This window comes from Polypterus senegalus, chromosome 18, assembly GCF_016835505.1.
Source record: "Polypterus senegalus isolate Bchr_013 chromosome 18, ASM1683550v1, whole genome shotgun sequence".
NCBI classification, from domain to species: domain Eukaryota; kingdom Metazoa; phylum Chordata; class Cladistia; order Polypteriformes; family Polypteridae; genus Polypterus; species Polypterus senegalus.
The window spans coordinates 68,740,777-68,762,430 of record NC_053171.1 but is presented as its reverse complement, the minus strand read 5'-3'; the positions used below and the strand labels follow the sequence as shown (position 1 = coordinate 68,762,430).

Below are 21,654 nucleotides of genomic sequence, written 5' to 3'. Positions count from 1 at the left end.
TCTCGCCAAGCAACCTCAAGACATTAGTCCATAAAATCACCTCCAACCGCCTATCAGTAGCAAGGAATGATTGCATGGGATTGGCCACCTGAATTCCCAGTGTCGCAAAAGGCCAGAAAATCAGCCAGGGCACCACCGGTGACGCATGCACCTCTGGGGAAAGGGAAGGGAAACTGGAGTACCAAGAAGAAACTCAGGCAGATACAGGAAGGTGGGGCACACGCTCTGCAGACAATGACAAGACGTAGAATTCAGACCCTGTGCCACCATACTTATTTAGAGTTGGCAAGGAAGAGTGCTCTAAATGTGGAATTACTCACAGGGCTAGTAACCAATACATAAAAAGATCACTTTGCCTGACCCAGCATAGATGAATGTTGATTATTCCATTGTTTTATCCACCATTCCCTTACTACATTAGCAGAAGCTGGCAGTAAAGGGCTAATGCCAGTTAACCACCACATACAAGAAAATTAATGGCCTCATTTGTGTGCCAGAATACAAAATGAACAAATGACAGAATGGAACGGTAGCAGGATGCAACCTACCACCGCCATCTCCCACTCAATAATTAGTCCAAGAGAGCTGTAAGGAAACTCGTGAGGAGGAAGTCTGTCCTCATCTGTCCTTGTCAGTTGTGTTCACCCCCCAAAAACGGCCAGGTCGGGTTAACTGGTGTCCCTAAATAAGCCCCAGTGTGCAACTATATGGACAAGATAGTCTACTTTGGAACCCAAGGTTTGGACCCTGGGGGTCCCCGTGGTTTGCTTTTTTTTTTTTTCCTGTTAGCTACAGTTTGCACACCCAGATGTCTATTTGAATTCTCTACTGCAACAGGAAATCGAAGACACACACAGTCCCACCGGAGCAATGGCGGAGCACCTGGTGTGATTCATTTGTAACTCTTCATTTGCAATCATTTTGCATAAAATGAAAACCAACAACTCGCTAAAGGCTTCCCAAATCATTCGCAGTTGTAAGTAAAATCCAAAGGTAGCGTATTTTAATAATAGGGACACAACATATTCTAAACACAGTCTTTGTTATTTTCAGTAAGAAACACAAATATGTTGTAACAGTGCATCCCAGCCAGGATGGATGGTTGCTTACGAGGCCGCAAGGCTTTTTTAAAGGAAGACTGTGTGTGGACGGGCATCCCGACCAGGTTGGTTAGTGGGATCTTTCCCATTAAAATCGATGGACAGGGGGAGTCTGCTTCCCAGGGCCATTTGTTTCCCGAGTACACTGGATGGTGACATCCCTCTGACACTTATCCCTTTCAGTCACCTGCAGGACTAGATGGGAATTGTAGTTTTGGTGGGCAGCCCTGTTGGGGTCCTCGGCTGCTTCTAGCAGGATCAGCTGGAGGCAGGCTGTCCTGTCATGGGGAGCTTCTGCCTGACCCGGAAGTGTTTCCTGGACGCAGTGTGATAACGCCGGAGGTACTCCACTTCACCCAAGGGGTCAGAGTCAGGCGGAAAAGGTGACAACGCTTGCTGGACGGTGTGGAAGGAGTATACAGGAATGGTAAACGTCAGTTCTATTTGACTTGCGCTGTAAAAGGTGAACACAACACAACTGTATTTGAACCCGTGACTGTGTTGGTGAAGTTATGTCTGAGGTTTGGGACGCTGTTGCGTTCCCTAGTGGCCACAATGTTAATATTTGCAAACTTGACAAAGAATTGTATGATGTTGAAGAATGTGGATGCCAGAGGTCATATTCTCTTCCATTCCTTTGAATTACTACTACTAAAGTATTTAGGAAGCTGATATGTGTATCTTACATCCATCCATGCGTTCCTTTAAAAATGAAAGACAGGAATACTGCTCGGCCAAAGAGCCACTGCGTCTCTCTACTCACTCAGTCAGACTACACAAAAATACACGTTTTTAAACAGTTCGGTACCAGCATTTCAGAATTTTCTGAACCGGAAGTTGACATCAGATGTCTTTTCAATCCCATCACTCCCTCCACGTGACACTCATTATTGTAACTGAGGAAAATCATCTGTTTTATAGACTTCACAAAATGAAACGACACCCTTTAACATGATTGGAACTTCACGGGCGACAACCCCCCACTGCTTTGATGCAATCAGGACTTCACGGGAGACCCTTATGGTTTGACATGATTGGAACTTCACGGGCGACCCCCTTCTTATTGGTTCAACACAATCAGAAATCTACAGGACTCCCACCAATTATTGATTTTACACAATCAGGACTTCTCAGGGGACCCTAATTACTTCAACACAATTAGGACTACACAGATATCAAAAGTGAATTGGTGTATAGTGCAGAGTGTACAAGGGGGCCAAGCAATTGTGTGGCGCACCAGGGAGACTAGAGGAAGACATTAGGGGTTTGGACGTTTTCATTATTTGTTTTGGAACAGTTTTGGCACCAGCAATGAGGCCTGAAAGTCAAAACTGTAGCACCAATCCAGCAGTAATTCAGACACACATGTTGAATTGTACTCGGTTAGCTAAAACAGGCCAGTCAGCCTAACATGCACATCTTTTAGGATATGGCAGAAAGCACACAGGCTCCACGTAGACACTGGCCAGGGTGGGGTTCACACACATTTGTCAAGTACTCAGGGCAGTACTGTTCCAACATTATATAAATACATCCTCCTCAATAAAAGGATAAGTGTCTGTGTGCCTGTCTGTGCGTCTTTCTAGTTTCTATGTCTCTGTCATTCTAACAGATGGCACACCGCAAACATTAACACTGCTTTTACGAATCTCATACCAAATGGCATGTAACAGAGACATACACATTACATGGTCCACAGGAGTCGTTAACGTTGAGGTCTACATTAGTTACCTGTCTTAGATGTGTAGCACAGCTAGTACGTATATAAACTGTCACAGTCCCAACGCCTCTCTGTGAGGAACAAGTAGGTAGCAAATATGAAACCAGGGACAAAGGACAAGGAACTTCAGAAGCCCCTGGAGCACTTTCTTCTGTGTTTTTTTATAAGAGGAACTAGAAAAGTGTGCCCCATAAGGGGACCAGGAGTCCCAGGGATTCCTCCAAACCTGGTGAGGCCATTCCTTCCAGTCATACGACCAAAGGGTATTATAAAAGAGACTGTAACAAAGAAGGTCAGGGAAGGTCAGTTCACCACATATAAATGAATACCACATCTGCTCTGGCAAGAAGGAGTGTGACCAAGAGTCCATGAGGACCTTCCACAGTACTGAATAGTATGCTGAAGATTGAACTGAATTATAAGAGAAACGTGGGTGACAACTGGACAAGTGAAGACATACTGCATAACTTAACTTTCAATATGGGACCCCAAAGCTTTGACACAACAGCACCGACACTAGTCACGGGTTCCAGTAATCTCAAATCTTTAACAATGTCTTTACACAGTTTCAGCAAAAACACATTACTCTTTCTCTCTGCCTCTTCCAGGCAAGGCCTCACCACCTCCTCCTGACTCCAAATCCCAGAGTGAGATGGAGGAGCAGGGGGGCCAGAGTACTACCAGGGCCAGAATATCTTATGAATGAAGCAATTATGGGTCTGGCAGAAGCCCCCCAAATTAGGGACCACCATTCCCTGCCGCTCTGCCTGGCAGTACCCGCAGGACCCAGCAAGGGCTGCTCACTGGGAGTAGTGTTACCAGTACGCCTTGCAGGTGTGTTCATGGGGGAACCGGCCCAGAAATGTAGCCTAGAGTGGAGGGCTGTCTCTGTCATCCATGCTTTTTGTAGTCCCTTCTGGGAACATCCATCCCATTTGGGACATCAGTCCAGTGTTGCCTCCCATTACGATACGATATGATTAGATTAGATAAACTTGATTAATCTCCTGGGGAAATTTACACTCATACAGCAGCAGAAAAATAAAAAACAAAGATCCAGACTCATGTAACAGACAATACAATCAATCAAAAGAGGGGTGAAGAATAAACTGATATTGTGCAGAAACCGCAAATTAAAGTGTACAGGTATTTAGTCTGAGATGCCAGGTGCAGAAAAGACCCCCAGAGGCACTTCTAAGCCCACCGTGGAGAAATGAGCCTGTGGCACCTCCTGGAGGAGATGGAGGGTATTGTTATAACTTTTATGCTTTATTTCCTACAGGGTGCCACTATTTTGAACTGTTTGTTGTCGGGAACAATGCTTGGTGGTACGATGGAAGACACAACAGGTGACCTCTCTGTTACAAAATAAATTGTGATATGCCATCCACCTTTTCCAGGTTTCTGGATATAAAAACAAATGTCTGTAAAGTAGTTAATATTTAGAAATCTCTAAAAATGTAAGATTCCTTTATGTGTTGGGCTCTGGTTGCAAGATTCTTTTGGTTAGTTTTAGTTTTGACCTCAGCCCACTTGACTCTGATCTTCTCTCTCAACTCCCCGTTGATGTGACTTCTCATTTGGTGTCAGTACTTGTGACAAGGCTGTTTAAAGGGTATCCCCAATGGCCGGGCTGGCAACTCTGTTCAAAGAGTTTGTGTTTTGGTTGTCTGGGTGCTGCCAACACTCACAATGCAGTTTTTAAATTGATTTTAATTGCATCACATTTAGCGTAGTCAGCAGTGCAGGCTCTTTGGTTGACTCCCATGCCCGGTCCTTGTCTGTGCCACAGTTGTGTTTTCCCTCCTACATGCCCAAAGACGACAAGGTCGGGTCAGCTGGTGTCCCTAAATAAGCCCCATTATGTCACCATATGGACAAGATAGTCTACTTTGGTACTCAAAATTTGGACTCTAGGGAGTCCTAGTTTTCTTTTTTTTTTTTTGTTTTTGTTTTCCTGTGAGCTACAGTTTGCAAACCAATGCCACCTGCTGGCTTAGAGAAAGTATAACACTCAAACAGAATGAAGTCACACTAGCAGCAAATATGAGCAGAGCTTAACAGGACTTACCCTGGTAATGCTTTCTATCTTCTGTTAGGTGAAATGAAGTATTGTGAACTTTTGCAGGGAGCGTTGGGTGAGCTTTGGTCGAGAGTGGAAGTGCAGCACAACACAAAGGAGTATCAAAGAGTTTGTCAGCTCTATGAATTGTCCACCTTGAACTATGAGGACTAGTCAGACATGACAGTGTTCACAGTTATAACCCAGCAAGGGAGTTACCACAATTCTGGAATCCAATCGGACCCCAAAAACAACAAATTCCCAACTCATAAGACCTTAATAGAGTGGCATTGTGGGTGACGACTGGGACAGCTAGCAATAATCAACAGGAACAACCATTTAAAATGATTAATCGATGCAAATATTATTATAAACAGTGCTTTATGACAGCCATGATCAAGATATTACACAAGGTGGATATCATATGTGCAACAAATCAGGAAAAAGAGTGTCCATTGTTATCAAATGTTTAATAACAAAACATGTCATGGGAGATGGGCAGAGGGCTGGACGAAATAAAATGGTCCACCTTTCCATGATCAGAACCGCCTAACTCCACGCAGTATTAGGGATTATGGACTGAGCAACTGAAGAGGGCAACTCCAAATCGAATCAGTCTTTTCTTTTAAAACAAAATTAATAAATAATTTTAAAGGCCTTTGGAAATAGCATAACAAGGCGTTCTGCAAACGTAGGCAACAAAGCAGAAAATAAACAGAATCGTCATGAGACTTCGAAAGCAGACCTGACGGGGCCTCGTTTACAGGCTTTCTACTAAACAGACTAAACGGAATCCATTTCCCAAAGCTGGTCGCACACCTTCATGCTCAGGTGCCGAAAGAGTTGATGTTCGCACAATATCTGCCCACAATATCTTTACTCATCCATGCGGTCTTTTCCTTACCCGCTTATCCAGGTTGAGGGTCGCGGGAGCGCTGGTGTGGGGTCTACCTCTAGAGGACTGGGCACCGGCGGCAACCAACCGCGCACAAACTCACGAATACGGGGCCATATTTGACTTGCAATAATGCATAACAACCAGGATGTTAAAATTCACCAGCAAGTAAAACCTCTGCTAAGAAAAATGTCAGGTTCAGAGGTGAGACTGGACCTCCTCTTCTGACGCACAAATTCAGATAATTTAATAAAAACGATTAGATAGATAGATAGATAGATAGATAGATAGATAGATAGATAGATAGATAGATAGATAGATAGATAGATAGACGGGCTTATATATATTTTAAATGAAAAGAATAAGAAAAATCTCAGATGCAGTGCAAACCCATAAAGCCTTCGGTGACCGTCACATAAAAATTGATGTTACATAAGCAGTGCGAATAAAAATGAAAAAAATGGATTGACATCAAATAAATAAAACAGCCCATTTTCAAGATTCGTATTGTGCTCATTTCAAGCAACATCCGGTTAAGGTAAACAATCGATTGTCTTTCGTAATCCTTATAGTAGAAATCTGATCCCCCGCAACTTGGCAGCAGCTGCCATGGACGAAAGGAGTGACGCTCGTCTGCACCTCAACACATTCCCAGCAGCATGTCTTCCTTACCTTTTTACATCATATTTTTTACACTCTAACATACTAACGAAATATAAGGTGTGTATGTTTTTGCATCTCTTAACAAAGGGACGCGTCTCTTCACATAACGGTTTATCCTTTACGGGTAGCACCATGTCATACAACAGCAAACGTTCATTTTACCTGCTGTATAAAAAACGAAGTCGTCTGCTCCCAGCCGGATCCCCACAGCTGAAGAAGAGCAGCTGGCAGGATGGCGGATGGATGCTCTCAGTCGGGAGGAGGACAGGGCAGCTCTGAAAAATTGATCAGTTCCCGTGGTTTCCATAGCAATTTTTTTTTTTGCTTTACTTTCATTGGCCGCTGGCCTGGCGGGGCGTGTTTACCAGTGCAGCAGGTGCGTCCTGGGCCTCTCCGAAAGAAACGAGGCTAAGTAAATTATCCAGGCTACTGAACACCCTTAATCCGTTATCTATCTATCTATCTATCTATCTATCTATCTATCTATCTATCTATCTATCTATCTATCTATCTATCTATCTATCTATCATACTGTATCTTCCTATCATATAGTGTCTCATACCTATTTATCAATTTTATAGTTACTTTCCTATCTATTTATTATATAATTTGTTAGTCATTTTCTAACCTGCTTAGTCCTGAACAAGGCTGATGTAGGCTAACCCAGTCAGCGTAGGGTGCAGGAATAAACACAAGGCAAACACACACTCGCACCAGGGCCAACTTAGCGTTGCCACTCTATCTAACCTACATGTCTCTGTACCCGGATGAAGCTGATGCAAACATGGGAGGAACATATAAACTCCACAAGGGAGGACCCAGGATGTGAACACTGGCATCTTTACTGCAAGGAAGTAACGCTACCATTGCATCACCATGCCGCCCTATTACAGTATATACAGTAGTGCCTAATCTATCTATTTTATATAGTGCCTTTCCTATCTATCTATCTATCTATCTATCTATCTATCTATCTATCTATCTATCTATATAAATATACATATACATATACATACACATATAGTGTATGTACTGTATGCATTTAGAGGCTTAAGTAAATGGATGACTGAAAATTTATATTTTCAGTGTACTAAAAATATAAACTAGCCAAATATATAATGTATATTTCTGTACTTGATATATATTTATATACACAGATGTATCCTCATATATACACACACATACACAGACACACATGGTAAATAGGTTTGTAGGGTCACATGTCCAGAGTACTTCATGAGACAATCAACATGCATCATGTTGCCATATGTTTTTTTGACCTGAAAAATCTCAAAATGTATGCCACATACAGATGAGAATAAGGACATTGATATTATGGTTGGAGTACTTTGTTATGCCCTGATTTGCCTTTTTACCCAAATGAAGTCAGTTTATTAATCTGAAACAGAAAGCCTGTCCCAGTGCCAAAATGGGCCAGTTTAGAGCCACCAAGCAACCTAAACTCAGTGTCCTTGGAATGAGGGACAAATCCCACAACTGCAAAGAAAATGTGCAAATGCCATGCAGGAACTGAAGCAGGACTATCTGCCGTCTGTCCTATAATAACAATAATAATAATCATAATAACAATAATAATAATCATCATCATAATAACAATAAAAAACAATAATAATAATAATATATAACATAATATATAAACATAAGGGCAGCACGGTGGCACAGTGGGTAGCGCTGCTGCCTCACAATTAGGAGACCTGGGTTCGCTTCCCAGGTCCTCCCTGCGTGGAGTTTGCATGTTCTCTCCGTGTCTGTGTGGTTTTCCTCTGGGTGCTCTGGTTTCCTCCCACAGTCCAAAGACATGCAGATTAGGTGCATTGGTGATCCTAAATTGTCCCTAGTGTGTGTGTGTGTGCGCCCTGCGGTGGGCTGGCGCCCTGCCTGGGGTTTGTTTCCTGCCTTGCGCCCTGTGTTGGCTGGGATTGGCTACAGCAGACCCCTGTGACCCTGTAGTTAGGATATAGCGGGTTGGATAATGGATGGATGGATATAACATAAGACACAACACCAGATAAAGGTTTGCGGCACCAGACAGACACATTGAAAGTTAATGAAGATGTTTCCAGATGCGAGTCCATTACAGAGATGTGGCCTTTACAAAGGTTGCTGACCAGAAGTCTGCATCTAAAAGAAGAGAAGACGTGAATGACATCACCATCTTTAATTTAACAAGAACTGAAGTCCTGAAGAGGAGGAAGAGCCACAAGGTTCGAGGTATTCATAAAAAAATGAAAATCAACAGAAGAAGAAGAGGAGGCGTGGGGTAAGTATGTGCCACCCATTGGAAAGCCAAATGATATACAGTATATACTGTATATTTTTATTAATCATATTGTGATTTTGACCTTTACTTGTATTGTGGACTTTTACCTCTTAACTGCTCAGCAATCCTCTGCTATTTGTAGTCACTCTCTCTGACGTTTACAAAGAAAGTGGACAAGAAGGGTGTAACTGACCCATCACCATGCCCTCCTCTTGCCACCCAAACGCAGGTCAGTGTTTCAGTCAGTAACACAGGCGTGAACCCTTTCACAAAAAAAGAAGAATCCACAATTATTTCTGAAAGAACTTGAAACTGAGAAATGTCATTGGCACCCGCTGTTGTTTATACCATATTTAACAAAAATTGGACTTTGCTTTGCTTTGCTTTCAAATAATAACACAAACACAAATTGAATGGACAAAAATGATGGAACCTTTCACCTAATATTTTGTTGCACATCCTTTACAGTTTGCAATCCTTGCCAACAAGCGATTCCTGGAGCTCTCCATTGAGTCTTCTGCACCAGTCCACAGGCCTGCTGTGCCTGAGCAAACTACTCCAGTGGTGTCGGGTTTGAAAAGGGGGTCTTCTGCAGTCAGCAGGTTTCAGTTCTTTCCACAGCTGTTCGACGTGATTTACATCAGGGCTCTCTGAAGGTCACTTCACACTAGTCCAATGTTTTGTTCTTAGCCATTCTTGAGTGTTTTTAGTTGTGTCTTTTGGCTCATGACCTGCAACTGAGACACAGCGCCCTGACACTGGGAAGAACATTTTGCTCCAGAATGTCCTGATAGTCTTGAGATGTCATTGGTCCCTGCATTTCCTGCACAGACTCAAGGCACCCCATGCCAGACACAGCAATGGAGCCCCAAAACATAAGTGAGACTCCTCCACAATTCACAGTAGCAATGGTGTTCTTTTCTTTAAAAGATTCATTTATTTATCTGTGGACATACAGCTGATGTGATTTGCCAAAAAGCTGCAGTTTGGTCTCATCTGTCCAAAAGACATTCTCCCAGAACTTTCTCCTGTTTTTATGGTGTCCAGTGTGGAAGGGGCGGAGCCTTCTTTGTCATTGTGGGTGGAGCTAGGTGCCATCTTAGGATGTCCTCCCAGAACTGTGGTGGACAGGCAAGAAACATTTAGCACCAGCAACCCCTGTTTGCCCCAAGGTGGTACTTCTTACTTTTTCAGAGCCTGGAAAGTGGTCCCCAGGCATGATACCATTCTTTTAAGGTTGGCCTATTTTAATTTGCTAAGCATCATAGCCATTCATTCAGTGCTTTATTGTACATTCCATTGAGGGAAGGTATATAATTGATTTCCAAATGTGAATAAAATTCTTGTGTTAAATTTTATAATGCAAATTAAACATTCACACTACTGAGTCTACGAAGTGCTAAACAAAGAGGTCATTCATGTTTTTCATGGTTTATATTATGCAGAAATCCTTGTGGGATGACTGGCTTTTGAGGGCAAAATGAAAGCACAACCACAGCCATCAGTAAGGTTTAACTCCTTTTAGTCATTTAAATGTCAGACGTTGGATTTGCTGATGTACAGCGATTTCTTTTGGCATTCGACGAGCCATTCTTATTGCTGTAACATTACATGTGACAGTTTGTGGAGTAGAAATGTCATGAAATATGTTATAGGATAAGCAGGTCATATGCTGTGGGTGCACCACAAACATTAACACTGCTTTTACGAACCCCATACAAAATGGCATATAACAGAGACATACTGTAGGCATTGCATTTGTCATTCCAACAGATTGCACACAATAAACATTAACACTGCTTTTACAAATCCAATACTAAATGGCATATAACAGAGACATATGCATTACATGGTGCACTGCAGATGTTAACGTTGAGGTCTACATTAATTATTAAAATTTCAGCCTGTCTTAGATGCGTAGCACAGCTATATATATATATACAGTATATACTCAGCAAAAAAAGAAACATCCTCTGACTTTCAACTGTTTTTACTTTCAGTAAACTTAATGTGTAAATATTTGTATGAACACTAAAAGAGTCAACACCATAAGACATAAACTAAAAATGTTTCACAATCTGTCCCTGAATGAAGGGAGGCTCAAAATCAAAAGTACCAGTCAGTATCTGGTGTGGCCACCAGCTGCTTGAAGTACTGCAGTGCATCTCCTCCTCATGGACTGGACCAGATTTGTCAGTTCTTGCTGTGAGATGTTACCCCACTCTTCCACCAAGGCACCTGCAAGTTCCTGTACATTTCTGGGGGGAATGGCCCTAGCCCTCACCCTGCGATCCAACAGGTCCCAGACGTGCTCAATGGGATTGAGATCCGGGCTCTTCCACTGCGAGGATGATCAGCTGTCCTCCCTGTCTCCCTGTAGCGCTGTCTTAGGCGTCTCACAGTGCGGACATGGTAATTTATTGCCCTAGCCACATCAGCAGTCCTTATGCCTCCCCGCAGCATGCCTAATGCACGTTCACGCAGATGAGCAGGGACCCTGGGCATCTTTCTTTGGGTGTTTTTCACAGTCGGTAGACAAGTCTCTTTAGTGTCCTGCGTTTTTAGAACTGTGACCTTAAATGCCTACTTTCTGTAAGCTGTTAAGGTCTTAACGACCATTCCACAGGTGCATGTTAATTAATTGATTATGGTTAATTGAACATGCATGGAAAACATTGTTTAAACCCTTTACAATGAAGATCTGTAAAGTTATTTGGATTTTTAAAACATTATTGTTGAAATACACAGTCCTGAAAAAGGGACGTTTCTTTTTTGCTGAGTATATATATATATATATATATATATATATATATATATATATATATATATATATAGTGTCACAGTTCCGCCATCTTTCTGTGAGGAACAAGCAGGAAGCAAAGGGAAAAATAGGGGGACAGGACAAGGAACTTCAGAACCCCCTGCAGCACCTTCTTCTGTCTTTTTATAACAGGACCCAATAAAATGATAAGTGCCCGTGTGTCTGTGTATATATCTGGTCAATGTGTCTTTAATATTCCAACAGACAGCACATCACAAGCATTTGTAGTAATAAAATTCATTGCATTTGGGGCACTGTACAATGGCGGCTGACCATGCCGTGTCCACTCAGGGATTAATAATGTATATCAAATTAAAAAAAAATCAAATGTCATTCCAACAAATGGCACATCACAAAAATTAACACTGATTACTTTGATTTCAACTTGTTTTAGATGGGTAGCAGAGCTATCAACCTTAATAAAATAAGTATCTGTGTGTCTGTCATTCCAACAGATGGTGCATCGCAAGCAAACATTAGCACTGGTTTTACAAATCCCATACCAAACGACATATCACACAGAAATATGTATGGCATAGTGGACTGATAACATTAACACTGAGGTCTAAGCTGATTACTTTTGATTTCAACTTGTCTTAGATGGGTAGCTCAGTTAGTAAATCAGGGACAGGTATAAAGCAGGAAAAAGGTCCAAAACTTTATGTCGCGTTACCTCCTTCTTCTTGTTCATTTTTGATATTGTAATAAATGTAACAATCCGATGAGTGCAAAATCATATATGTAGGAATTTAAATTTTGCTCAGATGTCACAGTCAACACATGTTAATTAAATATTTGTTAATGGCTAATACTACACTGTGGTAAAAAGGTGATTTGTAACTGAATGTTTAGGTGCCAAAGAACGCGTAAGACTAGTTATGTATTTCCTAGTAATTTATCATCAAACCACTCCTACAAATGTAAAGGATCCGGGTTTTTTTTTTTAAACATATCACATCAGGCGCTCTATGGCCACCTCCTTGGGGCCTCAGACATTTGAACAGCTACTGGCCAATCAGAAGACAGGACTGAGGTGGCCGCCAACGTTTGAGGACGTCGTCATGTCGCTTGTTGGTTTTAGAATGTTTATATAATAAAATTTGTTTGCTAGAAAGGGCCGTGAAAGTAAACGAGTGGAAAATAGAGATGTATATAGAAGACTGGTTGTGAAGTTCGAATCAGTGAATGTCCACGGGAGACGAGAGAAGGCTGGAAGACGCTACAGTAGGAAGTGCGGATTAAACGGGGTGTAAAGTTACCATCTATCAATTAGCAGAGCATTAGAGCAGGGTTTAGAGAATGAAGAAAGTGTCCGACAAATGTGTCATATCTTTGGCCATAATCCAGTACCTGCGAACCTATGGGATTAAAGTGAAAAACTGTGGAAAAGTCCGGAGCAGCGCTAACAAGACAACGGCTAGCGAAGGGGTGAGTAACTGAGCGGAGCGCAGACGGACCTCCTTGTTGTTAAATTCTGCAGACCCTTTGTGAGACGCGACAGCTGCTGTCTTTACTGTCGCACAAAAAGCTTTTGTTCAGCGCTTGGCCCACTTGACTTTTGATGCGGTCTGCTTAGAACGGAATTCTTTAATGCCAAACACATCGATATTGGAGAGTACGATTAGCGACTTCTCAAATATTAGGAAGCTTAATTGGGGAAAAAAACATCCGCATATGCATATGTCTACTGAAAGTCTGAAAATCTATTTTGTGCAGACTTTTGCATATTTCTCATTCCTCCGGTAGAAGAGGCTAACAAAGTGACTCGTGTTTATGTGATCTTACTTTCAGCCTCCCGTCATCTGTACAGTAGTAGGCACCTTATGGACGCATTAATGCTTTTGTATTTAATGCGTTTTTTCAGCATTCGTGGCCTGTCGGTCGCTATGAATACAGTATAGTGGATTTCATTCATTATTTTATCGTAAAATTGTGTAATCGGATATTCGTATTTTGTAAAATTCTCATAACGCATTTGTCATGTTAAAAAAAAAAAAAACCTTTTAAGATTTTGTTTAGAGTTTTACTACAAGAAGTAGTTTCTTTTTAAACCGATCTCAGTGATGTGCTTTGTTAACTAAAGAGTTTTTGGTGAGTTTGAGAGCAGTGTCACACACCGTCGTCCACTATTAGATAGATAGATACTTTATTAATCCCAAGGGGAAATTCACAAAATTAAACCAACTGAGTAGTTTTATTTCATCTATCCAGTTTCTGATTCTCCCATCCAACTCAAGATATGCAGCACTTGTTTAATGTAATGGATTTATTTATGTGGCCAACTAAAATAACAGTCATCGCTAGATGTTTTATAAATTGGGCTAAAACAAATTCAAACACTGATACTATTTACAACTATATTTAAAAAATTTGATTTTTAAACAGAATAAAACAGTAAATATTAGATTATTAAAAGCACATTGAAATCACTTGGTCAGGCCAAAACTTTCAGTCTTTTATGAACATTTAATTACATTGTTTTATTAAAAAGCATGTAGTGTTTTTATAAAGATTATGGTTAAATGCTGAGGTTTTATTAATAACTAAAGTTTTGTTTATACAGTATCCTTACTTCCAGTTATTCCAAAGATGTCATCACAATAAGAAAAAGGACAATGCAAATGAACCGATCAAATGGTTTTACAAAGTAACAGTGCAGTGTTCTGTGCTATACAGAAAATAAGTGGTATAGGCCATATACTGACATACTTAGAAACAAAAAGTATGAAACTTACTTGTTGAACTTCGTTCAGGTACAGTATCACAATCCTCATCTCTTTGGAGATACCAGTTAAAAAGATCTGTACAGTACAGTATGTGATCCTTCTGTTTGTGGGTCTGACTTTGAACTTCAAGCCCCGAGGTTGTGGGTTCAAATCCTGTTACTGTCACTTCACTGTCTGTTCTAATTTGAAAAACAAAAGAAATTGAACCAGTTTTATCTGAAATGTAAATTTCCTTGGGCAAGTAATAATTAGTAATGTAAATGTATAATAATTTAACTTGTCCATTGCCATTGTTTTGCATTTCAATAGTTTGGGATTTGTAAAATGTCGAAATATAGTGGCTTTGCCCCCAATACACATAGAAGGAAGCCTTCCAAGACTGGAGTGTTTGTGTGTTTTTTTTGTTTTTTTTTTATAATGGCTTTAAATGCTGTAATTGGATCTAGTAGATACAGTGTGCAAAATAGCATTCCTTCTCAGAGTACTTACCTGTTTATGCAAAATATTAATTTATTGTAGGCATCCAGTTTTAAAAATGAAAAGCAGTTGCATGCATTTTTTAAATATGTTTTAACAAAAGTCACAGTAGTAGAAAAATCAGTAATGCCAAAAGATCAATCTGTCAGTCTACAGCTTTTTACTGTGTATTGTTAGCTCATCAGTGCTCCCAGAGTTTAGAGATGTAGTAGTAGTAGTAGTACCATTATCTACAAGATAAGTTTCAATATTGAAATAGTTTCAATTAAGAGTTTCACTGTCTTCTGTACACATGACAATATTGACTCTATTTAATAATACATTAAGAAGGCCAATTTTATAACAACATTTAAAATCATTTTTGTTAAATTTCATGGCAGAGACACTTGGATTATTTTGTGTGTGTGTGTGCGCATGCTTATTCAATTTGTAAATTCCCAGCCTGCATTTCCTACTGGACTCCTAAGTGCTGTCTCGGGAACTCAAGGGTGAGGTGGTAAGTGTGAGAACAGATGGTTCTTGGGTTTCTTTGTAATGGAAAAAAACACACCATTAGCACTCAAGCTCAGAATCAATTATTAATTAACAATGAAATTCCCTCTGCTGAATGGCTTTAAATGTAGTGTAGTAAGCCTTTTGTTTAATTTAAAGTTCAAACTGTGAGATTTGAAAGCATGATGGGCAATATTTTTATTTTAGCAAAATTAATGTACTCGGTGTGTATTCCTTAACAGCCTGATTGGAGCAAGACCTCTGCCATTATCTTTAAAACTAATGTTAAACAAATATGACCAAAATACCATGCTTACTTAAAAAGCGGTGTGCCTGTAAGAGCATGTTTACCATACTTTTTCCAGACTGTAAGTAAAAAATGATGACGTGTATCATGTAACATGTTTATTATTTAGAATAGATTGCAGAAAAACCTATTAGTAGCCCTTGCATACTGAACTTTTTGTGGCACAGACTAGAGAAGTTGAATGGAGAAAGACCCCATTGCAAACACTGACTGAAACAAAGCAATGTGATCATTGCACCAGTTGCTCTATCAAGTGCTCCCTCTTAAAGGGTGGACCGTCGGCCTTAATTGACACGTTGAAACTAATGGGGTAGCTTTAGTATTACCTGATATTTCAGATTTTCAGGCCTTAAAACAAAAGGGACGTTTCATCACCTTATTTCACCTTCGTGTGATTGCAGCGTTTTAGCCCAGACTCCTTCAGAGTGGCCAGTGTTAGATCTTTAATAAATGAAAAGAGTTACATGTGGTGACTCTGGATATGCTCCTACATTCTAAGTTAAAAACACTAGTACTTCTTAAACATGACTTCAGTGACAAACTTTCCAGACTTTCAATACACAGAAAGAGCCTTAATTTGTTTGAAATAATATGCTTATATTCTACCCCGGAAGTGCTTCAATCACTTAGCTTTTCCACTAAAAGGCAGCATTTGGTGATACTGATTGTCAGTCTCTGTTCAGACTCCAGAATTTAGTTGAATGTCTTCCATTCTAGGTTTGCTTGCTTATCAGATTGGTTTCCACATGTGCCAAAGCTGGGTAACTGTATTCCCTATTTCAGTACATTGGAAACAAGGCAGACACAAGCTTTTAATGTTGCAGTTTCTGTTTTGGAGCACCCACAATCACTCAAACAGAGTTTTACCTAGAAAAATTAGATCATTAGGTGGCATTGGTTGTTGATTGGTAGGGGTTGGTTGGTTTGAAGGGGGTCCCTTCTAGAGTGGTGGCTTTGATAAATAAATAAATGTAATAGCAATAAATAATGTAAAGAATGTCTCTTTGCACCATGGAAGAATATATTCAAATTTGAAATTGAGCAGTATTTTAATTTATCATAAGTTATCATTTTGGGTTTGTATTTACTTTGGGCGTAAACCAATTGGGGGGCTATCTTATTATATACGCGCAGTGTCCGATTTCTATTCTGAAATAGCTCCATGAGTTTTAGACAGCAGAGGTGACATTTATGGATTAACATAACGCATAAATGCGATCTACAGCACTGCACTGTAAACAAACACCAGGGGCACTCTGCTTGGCGCGTGCCTCCTTCAGAATTAATGTTAACTGCTTCATAATTAGATGCTGCCATGTCTTTGCAGCACCTTCTGCCCGCAGGATTATTGGGCAGGTGATCAGAATTACTGGGTGGCATACCTGTGGATTTCAGCAGTAGGGGAAAGGCTGCACATGGGGCAAGTTTTTAAGTTGCTTGTTAAACTTCATTTCTAACATGAGGTAAGAAAAATGGAGTATCTATGGAAAGCGTGTGCATGCTTAGGGTATTTATAAACTCCATACTGCCGGCAGTTCCTCTGTGTTGAAAACTGTGTATAGCTGTTGAACTGCAATCTCTGCACCACAGCAGGGCTCAAGATATTAATAGGTAAAGATAAATGCTTTCAAGAGGTAAAACATCATTAACTGGGCTTACATCAATTAATCCCGCAGAGCGCCATAGCTCTTTGCCTTTGGGGTTCAACTCAGATGTTTAAGCTAATATATTCTACCATCTTAAAACAGTTTGAACTGTTCTCCCAAAAGAGGAAATGTCACAATGCTTTGACTTAAATCAGTATTCTGTGCTTTAATATGAACTGATTTGCTCCATGTAGAGTACACTGAAAATCCATTTAATTAGCAAGATGAAGGAAAGTACGTTTAGCATGACGGATAGAAAAGAATACAAACATTCTGAATCATCAGCACTGAATAAACTTGTCCTGGCTATTACTTCAGGTTGTCGCTTGTATTTACAGTATTCCAACATGATGTATTCACTGTCATGGGTGAAATAAGAGCCAGGTCATTGTTGTGGAGGCCATAACTAACCTGACAAGAAAGTAATCCTCACCTAAAAATATCCAGTTTAGAAAAGTGTCCATCTCTCGGGTGATGATGGTCCCACATAGGTAATTTCCCCTGTTAAATATTTGTTGCTTAAGTCATAATATGTTTGTATTTTTTCAGTCTGGAGGGGAAACAATAATGCATTCAGTGCTGCACCCAAGTAATCTCTACACAGTCGGGAAATGCAGATGTCTGCTTTCTGCCTCTTTTAATACTTCATTGTCCCTTGATGTACATGTTTTTTAACCCAGGATACAAGTTCACTTCAGCTGATACATTTAATTTTTTTTTAAATTAGCTTCTAGATCATTTTTACTATTATCAAATTGCTACGTTTGCGTTTTCATTTTAAATTGGGTGATAGCTCTTCTATGTAAATATTTGCATTAAATGCTGAAAAGGCAAATTTGCTGACTATTTTGAACTGAAAAGTACCAAGTGAAATGATGCATTAATATATTTTATATTGAATAATTCCTTAAGTTCTCTATAAATCAAAGACCTATTTACTGTATGTCTGGCAGCATGCAATTACTAGGCCCTTTTGTAAAACAAAATATTTATGAAGTACAGTATACTGGAAATCCTAAGGGTTCAATGATTTGACTATTTTAGAAAAATGTAACGATTTTTTTTTTCCTCCTATTTTAGGGAAAAACCTTTGGAACATTGCTGCATTGTTTACCTCACCAATTGACAGAATATGGTTTCGTTCCATGGTGAGTTGAATAATATGAACAAGAAATATTTTCTAGTACTATAAGCTTTGCTTCTGGATTTGATGTTGGTTTTCAGGTTAATCTATCTCTTGATTAAACAGATGTAAACTGTTGTAAGAACATTAGTGAGAAATAAAATACCTGGAAATCAATATCTTGTTTTGTGACACTTTTTGTTAGCACTGTTCTAATTTCATATTTTCAGTTAATTAAATGTGACAAATGCTTGACAAATGATAGAATTCTAACACACATCTTCTTAGCTTTTGTCTTGTGTGTTTGAGATGATGCAGATGAGTAAGGCAGGTTATAAGCTAACTGGTAATTTGTTGTCCATCCATCTGTTAGTCTTTGAAACAGTAATTATCCGCAGATAAGATTTACACTGATCATTTGTTTAAATCAGAAGTTGACTTAAAATCAATAGTATGTTCAGTAAGCAATTAGCATTAAGCCCTACCAAAATGATTACATTACCTGTGTCTTGGATTTATTTAAAATAAATGCTCTCAAGTTGCTCATAAAGGGTTAATTTTATATATGTGTATATGTATATGTATGTGTGTGTGTGTGTGTGTGTGTGTGTGTGTGTAAAATCCTTGTTTCAGAAGATATACTGGAGAGTGGAAAACTCACCATTGTACTTGCACCACTATAACTAATTCCTAAGCTTATATACACGTAGATAAGAAAGATGGCTGAAAAGTTGTAAATCATCCTGTAGACTGCAGAAAGTTACTGGGTTAGTTAAAAACTGAAAATGCTCATTACATAATCCAAACTACACCTGTTTTTAGGCGAGGCTAAAGGAAATTCTTTGTTTTATAATGATATGACTATACATATGTAAGAAACTGCTTATCTGTAAAGATATATAAACATATTAAAGAAATACATAAAGCATTCCCTTCATTTTCATAGTCCTTGTTTACCCTCATAGGCCTAAAATGATTGTGGTCCATCAATTAACACTTCCTCTGTGTGACTGGGTTCTTAGTGGCAGCCTTTAAGTTTGTTTTGTATCAAATGGGTCCTATTTACAGCATCCCTTGCTCATTGTTTATACTACCAGACCATCGGGGTGTCCTTGTTGTCTGTCCTTTTCTGCTAATATAGTGTTCATGGCACTGTTTTATGAATTCTAATTTGTAGCATCCTTGTGCCCTCTGCATAGAGCTTGTTAGTGTCACAACTTCAAATTACTTTCTAAAATTTATTTTCAGGTTACAAATGTATTATATTAATAAAATACTTTAGATTTGAAAATGAGTATTGAAAAACAGTGGGTATGTACATGTTTTGAATTCCAAGAGTTGCCTTTAATGTAGCAGATATGCAGAATGTGAATTGGCAATTTTTGCAGATCACCTGAAATATACAACACTGAGACCTGTATATATGTTCTTGTAAGCTGGGTGGTCAATGTGTCTGTCACATTGATGATGATAATAATTAACCCTGCTTTTTAATGAAATGTTTTTGTGTTTGGTTTCACTTGTACTGAAGCATTAGCATGTACTGTAGTGAACATCCAGGACATGATATAACAATATAAGCTCTGGTAAATATACTGTTAATCTGCCACAATGTCAAATTACTTATCTTGGAACTTAAAATAAATCCCAGGCAGTTCAAGTAACAAACAACTGTTATAACTATTACTATGCTTAAGAAAGGCTAGTAACAGCAAATAACTGATTAACTTGTACTGTATGTTTACTGTGCATAGTTTATTATTAAGAGCTCATAAAAATGCAAATAAGACCTCTCCTCATTATTAAAGGTATTTATTTCTTTAGCAAACGTTTTCTTTGTTCCGTACTTGGAAAAAATGAAGCTGTTTCAAGGTAAGTTAGGTATACAACTTAATCGGTAATCATGACAGCGGAGATTGGCAATATGTTGCCTGGTGATTAACACAAAAGGGACTCAATACTCTGTACAAGCAACAACAACTCTATTGACAAAAAAAAAAAATACTACTACTAATAATAACCCTGTAAGGTTATGTGTCATGATAAAGGTGAGGTACAGGCTGGACACGTTATCTCAAGTCATAATCTTTATTAAAGCGTCTAAGCACCCCAATATCAATGCCACATAAACTAGTATGCCTTGATGTTATTCAGATAACATATTTAATTACTGCCCATAATTATTTTAATTAGGATATTCATGGATGTGTTTGCACTCTGCCCAGTAAGTTGTTCCTGTCTTGTACAATATGCTCGTTGGGGTAGCCTCCAGCCCTCCCGTGACCCTACTCGGGGTTAAGCCATCTTGGAACAACATGGTATGATTGATGTACTTGCATTTTCTGATTGATGTCTGCCATGGTATTCAGAAATGTGTCCTCAATATGTATTTTCACTGTTTTCATCAAATTGTAACCATGTTTCTGAATAACACACTCTTTCTAAAACCTCAGTAAATGCCAACAATTTAGTGTTCACCAGTTTCTTTTTAGCAATGAATATGGCTTTTTTCAGCCCTGCTGCTGAGATCTTGTCTATGCAAGAATATGGTGTACAGTGTTTTTGTGGCATGGATTTTTTTTTTTAGGTACTTTAAAATGCCGTCCTGAAATGTGTGTGGAAAATTGAAACGGCAGTTTGCGTTATCCCATTGTAAAACAGATATGAATAAAGAGAGCAAGATTCATTGAAGTGTATTTATATTTGGTTATATCAATGACAATCGGGTATAAATTAAGCTGCCTGTTTTCTTATTAGCGCTGTGTATATTGTTCTTGGGTGTTTTAATTTTTTAGTCGGGTTTAGAGACCACTCTAAAGACTGGAACAGTTGATATAACACAATCATTAAGATCCAAGTTCTCCTTTGTTATGAGCTACATGGTAGGTATTGCAAGCTAGCCGTTTCTGCTCAGGATTTTCATCATGTTAATGTACCCCTTAGTCCCTTGTCCTTCCTAAGATAGTGGCAGCGGCATCAGGACTTCAATTCTAGACTTTTGTATTACACAGTAACCTTAGCCACTGTACCAAAGGAGTTCTCCTACGGTGCATCTGGATAAACTGCTGCTTGTTGATTTTAGAAGCCCCAGATTTGAAGCTAGCTTTTCTGTGTGAGTTGTTTTCCCTGAGTAATGTATAGTTTGTGACATCTGGGGTCTGGGATGTCGGCAATGAGGCAGAGAGAGTGAAAGTGTGAGCTTGCCTCGTGCTGCATAAAATGTTACCTTCCCAGTTGCAGTTAATGAAAGGCCTGCCTACTCACTTGGGTGGAAGTTCTTTAGCCCAGCGTGATAAACTATTGCTTACTGACTCTGTGTACCTGGGTTTGAATCCAACTAG

At 39.4% G+C, this 21,654-nt stretch overlaps 2 protein-coding genes across 3 annotated transcripts in view; one reads left to right on the top strand and one right to left on the bottom strand.

The window, feature by feature from the left end:
* Nucleotides 1–6,726, bottom strand: part of LOC120518742 (neuroendocrine protein 7B2) — a 67,865-nt gene extending 61,139 nt beyond the window's left edge. Inside the window, exon 1 of the mRNA XM_039741686.1 lies at nucleotides 6,603–6,726. The gene's annotated coding sequence lies outside the window, so the exon portion shown is untranslated. The remainder of the gene's footprint in view (nucleotides 1–6,602) is intronic.
* A 5,811-nt stretch (nucleotides 6,727–12,537) lies between these two features.
* The window catches only part of arhgap11a (Rho GTPase activating protein 11A), a 37,322-nt gene continuing 28,205 nt past the window's right edge, over nucleotides 12,538–21,654 (top strand). For both annotated transcript variants that reach the window (XM_039741611.1, XM_039741610.1), the window contains exons 1-2: nucleotides 12,538–12,970; nucleotides 18,271–18,338. In XM_039741611.1, the coding sequence (XP_039597545.1) occupies nucleotides 12,842–12,970; nucleotides 18,271–18,338 (197 nt within the window). In that variant the 5' untranslated portion in view covers nucleotides 12,538–12,841. The remainder of the gene's footprint in view (nucleotides 12,971–18,270; nucleotides 18,339–21,654) is intronic.